The 13,373-nt window shown below is 50.5% G+C and overlaps 1 protein-coding gene across 2 annotated transcripts in view; it reads right to left on the bottom strand.

Moving 5' to 3' along the window:
• The window catches only part of AXIN1 (axin 1), an 81,602-nt gene that overhangs the window by 6,879 nt on the left and 61,350 nt on the right, over positions 1 to 13,373 (bottom strand). For both annotated transcript variants that reach the window (XM_083800821.1, XM_083800822.1), the window contains exons 5-8: positions 12,516 to 12,653; positions 5,227 to 5,780; positions 1,764 to 1,940; positions 245 to 490 (exon numbers count right to left, since the gene is read on the bottom strand). In XM_083800821.1, the coding sequence (XP_083656947.1) occupies positions 245 to 490; positions 1,764 to 1,940; positions 5,227 to 5,780; positions 12,516 to 12,653 (1,115 nt within the window). The remainder of the gene's footprint in view (positions 1 to 244; positions 491 to 1,763; positions 1,941 to 5,226; positions 5,781 to 12,515; positions 12,654 to 13,373) is intronic.

The raw sequence follows: 13,373 nt of genomic DNA, 5'->3' as shown, positions 1-13,373 counted from the left end.
AGCTCTTCCAGACCCTCCATCCAAAAAACGCAAGCCTGGGCCTCAAGGTAGTTTGTGACATATGCACCACCATGAGAGGGCACATCAGAGGGACTGGGGCAGGTTTCTCTGACCTCTGCACATACCTCCACCCCGTTCGTGCTGGAAACTGAAACAGAGGGGGACTGGACATCTCCCTCAGCTCCCCACCTTCAGAGCAGTTTCCCCCTTCCCTCCCATGCACAGTCAGACCCTACTGCCATACCTTTGTTTAAGGGGGAGTTTTCCAGCCCTTTTTTCCTCCTCCTCCAACCTCCTGCGAGCTTCTTCCAGCTGGGTGAGAGGGTTGGGTGCTGGATTGGGCGGCATGGTAGGATCTTGGATGAAAGGGTGAGAAGGCTGGACAACGTTCCGGAGCTGCGCACTGACCCACGGATGCACTGCAACAGGTCGCTCAATGGAGAGGGGTCGGACCATATCATGGGACAGCTGTTTCTTAGCACCTGAAGAGCTACACATAAATACAAAGGTTTTACACAGATTGCCAAGCCGCTTTGTACATGCTCACAGTCACTCCTAGGTGGACTACCGCTTCCGCAGCTGGGCTCAGGCACCACCGGGAAGCTCCTTACAGCATGGCTGTGCTGTGGTTTCTGAGGGAGAGGGGAGCACCATCCAGCCACTGCAGCCCTGGATGTTTCAGGGCAGCGTGTTGCCATCTACTCTAGTGTTTTGGTGAGACATCGGGGTGAGCGACCCAACCCAGACACAAAGACAACAGATCTGCTTCAGGGCTCTCATGAAATGCACAATGCATAGAAATAAAACCAGCCAAAGGCAGCTCAACGATATGCAAAATTCACTCAGCAGGATCCGCCAGAAGATGGCCCCGTGTGCGGTGCCACCGCTCCCAGGCTGCGAGCCTCTCGCTCTGAGCCACCGACGGGCAATGGATGTGGCACCAACGTGCTCGTCCTTCCCCAGCTCCAGCAACACAACTAGCTGCCTGGCTTCACGGTGGCCCGGCACTGCCCATGGCTCTGTCCCTCATCCCAGCTGCCTGCAGAGCAACCTGCCCCGGCCACTACTTTGAAGCAAGAGGAAAAAACAACAGCACTTTTGCCACTCAGCTACTCGCTAACGCAGCCGTGGCAATGGGGATGAGCCCCCAGCTCCCTCTTGTCAGTGACGCCCTGAAAGCACTGCTTTTTGCCAGAGAATGGCCAGACTGCGCTTACGGAGCTGTGCCCACAGGAGATCTGCTTGACTACAGAGAGATTCCCAAGACAGCCACCATCTTCGGCTCTACTCTGCGCAGGCGAGGCCATCCCAGAGGATGCTCCCAACAAGCTGAACTCTTGCCTGAGCCGTGTCAGGCTGCTTACTCGGGACCAATGGCTCCAGCACAGCAGGTCCTACATTTCTATCAACACCTTGCAAGAGCAACAAGCATTTATGTAGAGCAAATGCCTAAAGCAAAAATACTGCCTACTGTGTGCCACATTATCCACCTCGTAACCACAGCAGCAGTTTGTGAGATTCCTCTGAGGCTTCAACCTCCCCCCAAGGCCACAATTCGTCCTTTGGAAAAAAACTGAACTTTATCCTTATAGCCCCCCAGCAATCCTCAGTCTCCAGAGGATCTAAACCTTTGTCCCTGGTGGATGCTTGCCTTCTCAAGATCTCCAGGAACAAGGCAGGCTGCTGTACATCCTAGAGACACATGCCTTATGCAAGGGATGCAATACAACAGTATGAAGACTCCTCGCTCTACCAGCCCTTACCCATGGTTTGTTTTCTTATGCCTGCTGATCTCCTTCTCTCCTTCTATGATCCACTGAAGGATCTTCTGGTTTCTCTCCACGTCTTCAGGAGATCCTGGCATCTCATAGTTGGCACCATCACTTTTCCCTGAATCGGTCTTCTTAACATTTCTTTTTGAGAGCAGACTTGCTTTCCCACTGCAAGAATAAAGCTTGAGACATTAGCGCTTTGCCTAAGCCAAACCACCACAGACAGTGGCAGAGGACGGACATGTCTATCTCGAGACATATTCAGCCCTGCCAGGGTCTGCTGGGCTCTACCACAGCTCAAACCAACCATGCCACAGCTGTGGCTAAGAGCAAGACTGGCTACACTGAGGCACATCAGCTGTCTCTGGGAGGGAAGGGAGCTTCTCTGGCAACGCGGCAAGAGATCTCCTGGCAAATGAAGTTACATGGCGTTACACCCCCAGCTCTTTGCTCTGACGTGGTAACAGGCTCAGAGCACGAGGTTCATCCTGGTGCTGCAATCTATAGGCTGCCTCTCCATGTCAGACCACTGCTCTTCGTCTGAGCCCTTCTGATCCCCTCCCCAGAGCTGCTTACCAGCTTGCTAGCACCCCAAACTGCTGTTTTACCATGCCAAGCGTTTGCTTCTCACCGTGATCTGAACTGAGGCTTCAAATCACGGTAAAAGATTACATCCCACGGAGCGGACTGCCTTCTGCAGGCTCCCACCTAACTTCCAGGGCACACTGGGCAACGCAGCCGCTGCAGACAATGCAGCTAGGCAGAAAGGAGGCAATGGCCGACAGGCTCTTGCTATGTTTATGGCTGCAGCAAAGGCTCTTGGAGTTATCCCACCTCTCCTTGCCACTGCGCATGCGGATGTGCCCAGTGGCACAGCTGGGCAGCCACACGCTCGCGAGGCCACACAGAACAAGCCTGTGCTGGCCTGTCATTGCCATGGGCTGTAAATTTAATGGACCCCCATCATCCTAACCACCCACCTACTTTACTCCACAGGCCCTCCCTACTTCTGTATGCTCATTAGCACAGACAGGTAAAAGAACACCACAAAGGGGTAACAGATCCCCAGTCAGCTTTGCTGGGAAGAAGTGAGATGGGATTCCCAGCAGGGGTTCTTTGGAAACAGTAACCCGATGTTGCAGGGTGGCGAGAATTAGTGGGAAATCACTTGAGAACCGATGAGGAGATGTTGCTATGTTTGGGTCTGGCCAGCATGCCCCACACGGCCACTGTGGGGCTCAGAGCACTGACACCATGCAGGCAATCAGAGATGTGGATTGTCTTCTGCAGGTGGAGACTATGCAGATAAAAGCTCTTTAGCTGAGGAAACAACATGGACAGGGGGATGCTGAAGGTCAGTGAAGTCAGAGCAAACTGAGAATTTGTTCTCAGCTTCTGACCACACAAGGACTAGCAGGTATCAAATAAAATTCGCCAGCAGCAGGTTCAGTGCAAACAAAGCCTTTTTCAATAGCTCGTAATCACATTGCAGACTGGGGAGGCCAGCAGTGCAGCTGGGTTCAGGAAGGACAAAACAAGGCACTGCAAGAGAGCACTGGCTGCTGAACAAGACTGTTCAGATGCAAACTCTCATCTTATAAAACTCCTAACCTGGGGACAGGAACTGTGAGTTTGTGCCAGAAGGACAGCTCTAAATGTGCCCACTTACATTTCCCTTGAGTGTATACTGTAGTCAGTGCTAGAGAGAAGACCTATATCTAGATGTGGCTTTGGGATGACCCAGCATGGCCACGTGTATGCTTTGTCAAAGCAGCCCAGACACATTTCAACCCTACAGAAAGACGTAAGGGCTCTCTCCCTCCCTGTCAGCCCACAGAGCAGTTTGCTTCAGCTGCCTCTACGCTCTGCCTCCCTCATCCCTCCTCCAGAAAGTTGTTCCTACACACTGCAGACCCACCTGGCTGCCTGCCTTCACTAAAATCCCACCCCTAGTACACTGCAAAGCCTTGCCCCAAAATAACACACCTTAAGGAGCTAGCCAAGCTCTCCGCTACAGTTGCTCCACATTTATCATCACCACTCATTATTCAAGGTAGCCCTGAGCCTCGCCTTTACAGTAATTCAATAACAGGACTAGCTGCTGCAGAGAATAAACTGCAGAGAATAAACTTCACCCTCTCCTCTCAGCACACAGACAGAAGATGGAGGAATTGGGTGGCGGATGAAAAACTGAATATGAGCTGAAAATGTGTGCTGGTGGCCCAGAAAGCCACTCGTGCCCCAGCCTGCAACAACAGCAGCACAGTCAGCAGGGCGAGGGAGCGGACTGCTCCCCTCTGCTCCGCTCTCGTGAGACCCCACCTGGAGCCCTGCATTCAGCTCTGGGACCCCAGCACCAGAGGGACAGGGACCTGCTGGAGCGGGTCCAGAGGAGGCCATGAGGATGGTCAGGGGGCTGGAGCTCCTCTGCTGTGAAGAGAGGCTGAGGGAGCTGGGAGTGTTCAGCCTGGAGAAGAGAAGGCTCCGGGGAGACCCTACTGTGGCCTTTCAGTATATAGAGGGGACCTACAGGAAAGACGGGGAGGCATTCTTTATGAGGGATTGAAACGACAGGGGAAGGGGTAACAGTTTTAAACTTAAAAGAGGATAGATTTAGATTATATGTTCAGAAGAAATTCCATTAGGAAGAAATCCTATTTACTATGAGGACAGTGAGGCTCTGGCCCAGGCTGCCCAGAGGAGCTGTGGGTGCCCCATCCCAGGCAGTGCCCAAGGCCAGGCTGGGTGGGATTTGGGCAGCCTGAGCTGGGGGGAAGTGTCCCATAGCAGGGGGTTGGAACCAGGTGATCTTTAAGGTCCCTTCCAACCCAAACCATCCTCTCATGCCATGTTTCTAATTCAAACAGACAAAGGAAAAACTGACAAGAGCACACATGGCACCGACATCTCTCCTGGGCAGAGATGGACACAGCCCTGCCTGGGAGAACGTCCCCCTGGGACAGCAGGCCACAGCAGCACCTGAGCGTCCACCACTTATATATGAAGACAAATGAACGCTTCTGGTGAATAAATTACGCCTTGCAGAAAGGAGTACTTTTGTGTCCTCTCATAAACAACTTTAGAGTCTGGTTTCTGTTGCCCAGGCCCTAAGACACCGCCCTACACTTATCAACTCCCAGTGCATGGTTGAGCCGACCATCACCTCTGCTGCTTTAAGGAACAGAAGAGCTACTTTATAATCAAGGCCATTCAAAATCCTGGTTAGAGGATGTCTTTTAGCACCAGACCCAGAGGTGAAAAGGGGCTTATAAGGGTTATCAGGAAGCATATTCATTTTTGAAGGGGAAGAGCAGTGAGAAGCCCTCAAACCATGTCCCATAAGAAAACATGTCTCAGCCACCCTGTTTCACTGGCATGCTAGAGCCCATTTATGAAAGAGCTTCCTAGAGAAGCTCCAGCTCTGGGCCTCCCACTGGGTGTTGCCCTGACTCACCTGTAGCCTAAAGAGTCCATGGGGACAGAGGCCATGCCCAAGTTTTCAGTGTAGTTTCGTGACTTTGTTGCATAGTTATGTGAATCTACATTCCAAGCAAAGCTGTTCTGCACCCTCTGCGTGGCCTCGGCCTCAATTTGCTCTTTTGGTTTCATCACGCTGTGGTGATGGATGTGGTGGTAGACATGTTTATGGTGGTATAAGTTAGCTGCATCCAGTTTCATTCCTGATTTTGTTGTGTGTTTGCCATGCCCTGGAGGAATTGTTCCTAGTGTCCCTGACAGCTTTCCTAAGTGGCCGCTTTCTGGGGACCGTGGCTTAGGAGAGTGGCGGCCAGGTCCTGGAGATTGACAGCCTGGTGTTTTCATCACACGCTGTACGTGTTCATCGAGGATGCTTTCTGGGTTTTCTTCATGTGCATCTCTCATCTGCATCCCAGCGCAGCCCATCTCAGAGTAACGAGGAGCAAAGTGATGAAAGGTTTGGGCAGAAGGCATCTTGTGGCTAATGACTGAAGGACCAGAAGAGATGTCTGCTTCCTCACCTTCTTCCTCCTGCAAGAAACCAGAGGACAATCAGCGAATGACAGCAGGCTGGCACAAGGGGTTTCTGGAGGTCTCTAGCCCCACCTCCCACTCGCAGCACGATTCCCACCAACACTCAGACAGGTGAGCCCCGGCTTTGTCCAGCCAGGTCTTGAAAGCCTTCAAGGTGGAGATGCCTCCCCTCTTTGGAGACCTGTCCCTGGCTGCGCCGCCCTCCTGTGGAAAACTTCCTAATGCGCAGCCTGAGCCTGCCCCGTCCCAGCTCACGGCGATGCCCCGCTGCCGCACCGCTTCTCTGCCTGCCTCGTGAGGCACCACCCGCAAGGGTCTCAGCGCATCGCCCAAAGAGACCAGGGCAACCACTGACACAAAGCCAGGATTTACAGGTGCGCCTTTCTTATAAGCGTAACGACTTGATCGGATTTATAAGCGGGCAGAGTTTTGCTAAAAAGCTCCCCACGTCCCTTGAAGATGGTTCTGTAACAACCAGCAGCGGAAACGCAGCTTACCGCACCGTACGTGCAACTTCCTACAAGCCTTCGGCGAGGCACTGCTTCAAAGATCATCAGATAAAGCACAAAGTCACAGGACATGCAGCAAAACCATTCTCAAGTCAGGAGATATCAGGGGGTTTTCTCACCCGAATGACTGTTCCACGAAGCAAGGCAAACAGTGGGCTTGTAATAGGAGCGTGCAACTGAAGGTCAACAGCAGCTTGAATGGTTTTGAAAATCAAACACCGTTTTCTCCCAGGCATGCTAATGCTATAGCAAAACACTTCATGCAGATAAAGACATGGGTTGTAACTAACTGCTTGCTCTTGTAGTTCACAACGGTCTAGGACACACTGTTGTTAGTGCCTCTTTAGTCTGTGCCAGGAGGAATAAAACTCCTCCATGCTAACAGCCACAATTTTGATTCTGACGAACTATTTTATGCTCCAGCATAAACTCAGGTATTTATGAAGTTTCTTTATTGGAAAACAGGATTCCTATTTTTTTTAATTACATACGTAGGATTTCAGCAAGTCCTTTAATCCCGCTCTCTCTTCCTCCTTTGGCACAGAAAAGAAATCATTTGCAGCACGGGGAATATCTGCCCTGCCAGATAAATGCATCTGCTAGAAAACACTGCCTCCCATCAGCTTTGCCTGTCAGTTGTTATCATCCATCACTTGCTAACTAGCTTCAAAGTCTCAGCTGCCAACCACAGAGCAAGAAAGCAAATAACAGACTTCCTCCCAGTGTCACACCTGGGGGTTCCAAACTGAACCAGGGCCAACGCCAGGCTTTGAAAGTGCAGACGACGTGGACACTTGCAGTGCCCTCTGCCAGCCTGGGCTTCTCCCTCCAGCTCCTGTCCTGCCCCACTGAGGTCCCTTTCCCTTCACTCCCTTTTGTGGCCACGGCCCCTCTGATTTCCCTGTCTCGCTGCAATGCAAACCTACTTCAAGGGATCCAAAAGATCTATTCATAACACCCTCATCCTTTTGCAAGAACCAGAAACAGGCTGTTGTGCAAACTCATTGGAACAAGGCTGACCCAGCATGACAGTGATCCCAGCTGTCACAGTGACTCCTAACACCAACGCCACTAACGCCACTCTGCAGAGATGGGACTCGGTGTGTGACACGATGCCCACTCACGGAGGGGACACACCAGTCACTCACGAACTGCTCTTAACTTCAGAAGCACCTTTCATCTCCAGTGGCAACGCTACAGCCCGCCAAATGCCATCCCTGGGCAGCTAGGTTGGATACAAGAAAAGATGGAGCACATACTGCCTAAATCCTGAACACTGGGTTAAATATTTATTAACAGATTGTGATGACCCAGTGACATACTCAACGCTTTGGAGGCTTTTAGGGCTGGTACCTACATTCTGAAGAATTCTTAGGTTTAAACAGCAGCTGGCATCTGCAGGGCAAGATCTGACCCTGGGGCAGATCCCTGATGAATGGCAGCACGTGCTTTCTGCTCTGGCAGTGCTGCCACACCGCAGCAGGGAGACAGAAGTGTGCCCAGGGTGAACCGGGGATTGCCTAGCCAAACGGGTGCTTAGGATTCAGGAAATCTTCTGGCCACCTGAAACTCAATTGTGCAAATAACTGGGATCTGGTACTTTGTTTTGCTCCAAGACTGAGATCAGGGTGGGCTAAGGGAAGGAGAGGCATGCAGTGTCTCTCTCTGTTTGCCCTGTCTCAGCTCATCTGTCACAGAGTTGGGGGGAAGCGTTGACCTGCCAGAGGGTAGGGAGGCCCTGCAGAGGGACCTGGACAGGTTGGATCGATGGGGAGAGGTCAGTGGGATGAGGCTCAACATGGCTAAGTGCTGGGTCCTGCACTTTGGCCACAACAACCCCATGCAGCGCTACAGGCTTGGGGCAGTGTGGCTGCAAAACTGTGCAGAGGAAAAGGATCTGGGGGTGTTGGTCAATGCTCACCTGAACACGAGCCAGCAGTGTGCCCAGGTGGCCAAGAAGGCCAACGGCAACCTGGCTTGTATCGGGAATAGTGCAGCCAGCAGGACCAGGGAGGTGATCGTCCCCCATACTCTGCTCTGGTGAGGCTGCACTGCAAGTACTGCGTTCAGTTTTGGGCCCCTCACTACCAGAAGGACATCGAGGCCCTGGAGTGTGTCCAGAGAAGGGCTACGAAGCTGGTGAAGGGCCTGGAACACAAGGCCTGTGAGGAGCGGCTGAGGGCACTGGGGTGTTTGGTCTGGAGAAGAGAAGGCTGAGGGGAGACCTTATTGCTCTCTGCAGCTACCTGAAAGGAAGGTGTGGGGAGCTGGGGGTCGGCCTCTTCTCACAGGTAACTAGTGAAAGGACTAGAGGGAACGGCCTCAAGTTGTGCCAGGGGAGGTTCAGGTTGGAAATGAGGAGACATTTCTGCTCAGAAAGAGCAGTCAGGCATTGGGACGGGTGGCCCAGGGAGGTGGGGGAGTCACCGTCCTTGGGGGTGTTCAAGAAAAGGTTGGACGTGGTGCTTAGGGACATGGTTTAGTGGGTGACATTGGTGGTAGGGGGATGGTTGGACCAGATGATCTTGGAGGGCTTTTCCAACCTTAATGACTCTGTGATTCTATGAGCAGGAGATCTGGACCCAAAGCAGGTCCTCTGCCAAGAGCAAGTGCTGCTTGGGTTGGTGGTGTGCTGGTGAGCTCTGGTGGGCAACTGGCTTCCTGACCCCAGCACTGGTCTCAGCCTCGCATGAAGCAAGGAAAGCCCCATGTTGAGAAAATGGCAGGTAACGAGGGAAGGAGGCTCTGCTTCCATGCCAACCTGTGTGAGATATCTCTACTTGCCTAGGATATCCGGAAGTAAAAAGCTTGCAAATTCACTCATGCACTAAACCAGGACAGTTTTTCTTCTTCTTAATCTTTTTGCCTGAGTTATCTGATCTTAGTCTGTGCCTGGCAGTGCAGCACTAGCCCTCCCCTCCTCCCCAAACCTGCCTGCACCCAGATGAGCCACTCTTGCCTGCGGACACCTGCCCGCGGCTGGCATGGGCGGAAGAAAGGGGAGATGAGACACGGAGCTGCTGACCGAAGGAGCCACAGGCAAGGGTTTGGTGTGGCTGCCCTGGGGGAAAGTCCATCCCACAACCTGGCATTCTGGGTTTGCCAGCACAGAAAGCCTGGGGAACGAGCCTCCCCACCCTGACCCAGAGGTGGGGAATTACATGTTTTAATTTGCACAGTGGGGAATGACAGCTAAACAAATCCTCAAAAGATACTGTTGGATGCCTGCAGTCAGGTATCCCCATATGTTTTGCCTATAACTTTCTATGTTTGCTTTTACAAAATTACCTCTGAATTTTGTTTCAGGAGTTTTTACATCAAGTGCATTTCTGTTTAACTGTTATCAGATAAAAGTATTCAAGCAGGTTTTCTCAGCTGATTAGGTACAAACCCTGGTTTCCAGGAAACTATCTGAAGAACTGCTCTGGTAGGAGCAAGGTGATAACTACCGCATTATGCACCGAAGAAACCTGTGGGTTTGGGGAGCAGCCTCCTCCATGGGCTCAGCTTTCCTGGATATGAAGGTGCGTGGGAGGGCAGCGCTCCCCCAGCACGGGCTCCAGGGCTGTGTTTCAGCATCTTGCTGCGGCGAGCAAAGCTTTGCAGCTGGGCAGCCCGAGCAGCCTCAGCTGGGCTGTGAAGCCCCGGGTGTGCTAACCACTAGATGGTGCTTTGTTGACATACTATTGTCAGAAACATCTTCCATCAGCTCGCAAAGGCAGCGACAGCTAGATGTATGCTTAAACTTTGCTGACTGTCTGCTGAGCTGTTTTTACTCTTCAGCCTAGCCCGTGTCCTTCCCTTTGAATCGGGAGGCTGAAATACGCACAGATGAGCTATGGGTAAGCAACACCTCACTTTAAACCTCCCCCCCCGACTTCTCCCAGTCCCAACCATCAGACTATTACTGGTTGGTAGGCCAAAACAGCTCACCTAATCACAAGGAGTGCATTTTCCACCTTCAGGCAAACAATCTCCCTCTCTAGTCAATGTTTTATACTCAAACGTTGAGAATTTCAGCAGCGGCTTTGCTTCTCCTGCACATGGCTCATTTCAAATTCACTTGGTTCAGACCAAGAATGAGTGGCCTGCACGGTATGATACTGCAGCTACATACACAGACATAAGCATGAAGTGGCTGAAAAAGTAACGAGGCAACATGCATATCACCCCCTAGTTCTCTCCTATGCTGCTCAAAATAATTAATGAATTCAGATTTTTTTTTCCTGAAAACCAGAAATCTTATGGTCTTTTCAGTAGAAGTCACTTGGCTCTAAACTAGATGTCTCTTCCAGTTTTTATTGTACGATGAGGCTTTAGAAGGGAACTTGTAGGCAGCTCAATATGGGGGAAAAATCTTCTTTTTTCTAGCTTTTGCAAAATACTTCTTCTCCGCTAAGCTGAAAACTGCTTACTGTGACTAATGCCTTATGGTTTTCCCTGTGCTACTGTTCAGTGAGCCATGCAGACCCAGTAAGAGGTCACCCTGTAGTCCTAGTGTTTAGGTCATAGAAAAAAAGCTGTGATCTATCAGGACTCAAGCTCTCCTCTTGCTGATAGCAGCAGCTCTCGCACCTTAAGTGCTGACCTAAAAAAGCTACAATTGCTTACTCTGAGTTTTTCCCAAATGGCTAATGCCAAATGCCAGCCAGTCAATGAAATATATTCTGTAGACAGCAAAGAGGTTCAATATATAGCTTTAGTGGGAGTCCTGGGCTTAAAAATAGATTAAGTCACACAAAAATATGTTTAGACAGACTTAGTTTTATCCTCTGGCACATATGTATTTGCTGATTTTATGGTATTGCTACTGGCAGCTTCTTCAAGGGGGTAGATGGCAGGGATAATGTAGTTGTGTACAGGTGGGGGGCAGCAGTGTACCAATGGGAGCAGGAGAAGGGGACGGTGTTAGCGGGAAATGTTGCTGGTTACATTGGCTTTGTCTACAAAGCACTAGTTATAGGAGAGGAAAATAGACCGATTCCAGAAGAGCGGGAATCTAATCACAGAACAGGACCTTGCTGGTCTTTTTCTGGCCGGATGCTGGACACAGAAATGCAGCAAGTTTGCTGGATAATGCTTGGCACTGGAGTGAAGCTTAGAGGTTACTCTGCCTTCCTAATTTCTCTGCATTTGAATACATATGTGATTTAAAGTGAATACTACAACCTACAGATCTTTTTCTGTTTAAAGAGCTACTAAATGAACTTTTAAAAACATTGATGAATATTTAAAAATACTCTAATGGGCTTGAAGGGTCTGCCCTGGAGCCACAGAGACGCAGCTTCTCTAAAAGCACAGAGCAAGCTGAGATAGGGACGGACACCTCTTTAAGGGAGAGCTGCAGGGTATACTAAGCACAGAGCTTTTGCCTCACAGCTCCAGCAGCTATTATACTGCAGGGACCCAGAACTTCTTCACATGGGGCTGTAGTTACACTGACATTTGTGATGTTCAGTAACACTGTCACATCCTCTGTAAAGACTCCTGTATCTCCAGCACAAGATAAACATGCGAGATGCAGTACCTCAGAAGAAACAATAAAGCATCAATACTGCAGAACAGCGTGTCTCACACAAGTAATGAGACAACCAATACTCCCTTATGGAGCTTGTTGTGGAGTTGAAGGCTTTGCAAGCTTCCCTTAGAAACCTTCACCTACCTTCCCTTGGCAGCCTTTGCCTACCAAGTACTCAAGCTCTGAATGGCCCCAGAGGCACAAGGGCTCACAGCACGCAGTGCAACGGGCTGGGTTTCCCCAGCCACCCAGGTGAAGTCATTGCATTGCTCTGGCCAGGAGAGGACTTCTGGATGCTACGCCTGATCTAGGAATATGCTAGGCACTAATGGGCAGAACCCTTTCCTTTTTGGTAGAAATGGGCTGCTGGCACACACAAATGCCTCCACACATAACATCATCTGCCATCTGTTTGCCACATGAAAGGGAAACAGGGATCATGCAAAATGCCATAGGGGAAAGTGAACCCCCATTACATCGTCCCCATCCTTGCATAGAAGGGGTGGCTTACAGACAGGAGAGCAAGGGCACCAAAGAAGATGGAGAGCACCCACAACCTCTAACTGGAGACAGAAAGCCTTCAGGAGCCCATATGCAAGCGACGAACATGGTCACCCAGTTTGCTTCCACAGCAGCTGAAAACTTCCTGCTGCATACAAAGCAAACAAATTCCCGGCTAGTACAAGAGGTGAGGAGATTACTAACCGCTCGAACACGTTTAAGGCGCTCCTCTAACTTCTCCTCTGCTTCACGTTCCTTTTGTACTTCTTCCAAACGATTGATCAATTCTGCAGCAAACTTCTCTGGTTCAACATGGATATCCTTTGGCATTCGATACGTACGCTGGAGGAAAAACATACCAGGGGTTAGCAAAAGGTGCATGAAAATCACACATTTATTTTGGAGGCTTAAATAACTGGAAATGCCAGTCGTTCCAGTGGGAGTTCAGGGAGGACAAGCTGGCAGACACAGAGGTGCAGCCTAGGTCTGACAGGCTGGAAGCTGAGCCACTACCACAAGCTCCTTCTCCAGCACCAGCTCTGCACCCCCTCATATAAGGGAAAGGTTTTCTATAGCCACAATCAGCAAGCTCTTCTGGCATCAGACTCCATTTTGGGATGTATGTGCATGATAACTCTCAAAATTATACAAGGCCAATAAGAATATAAAATTATACATGGCCAATAAGAATAGAATATGCTTACAGTAATGATGTTTTCACTTTGACGGAACTCTACTGCACACATGTTCAGCTTACCACAGGTGGATCAGCATGTATGCCTGTCAGTCTCTGCAAATCTAGCTCACGAGCAGAAAGGAGTAGAAATCCAGCCATATCCAAGAAATCTTGCTTTCCTCCATCTTCCAGCACAGCTTCTGCTAAAATCTATGCAGCTACAAAAGGCCACTGTTCCCATAAAGCATCCTCTCTTATCAGAGCCTAGCCGTGGCACGATTGCATCTCATCTTTTCAGAGCTGTGCAAAGATTCCCTGCTTGCTTTACCATTACAGCAATCACTGGCAACCTCACAAGCACAGAGATACCATTTTTCTGCCTGCTC

The sequence above is a fragment of the Anser anser genome, assembly GCF_964211835.1.
Source record: "Anser anser genome assembly, chromosome: 15".
NCBI lineage: Eukaryota > Metazoa > Chordata > Aves > Anseriformes > Anatidae > Anser > Anser anser.
This window is presented reverse-complemented; position numbering and strand designations above follow the sequence as displayed.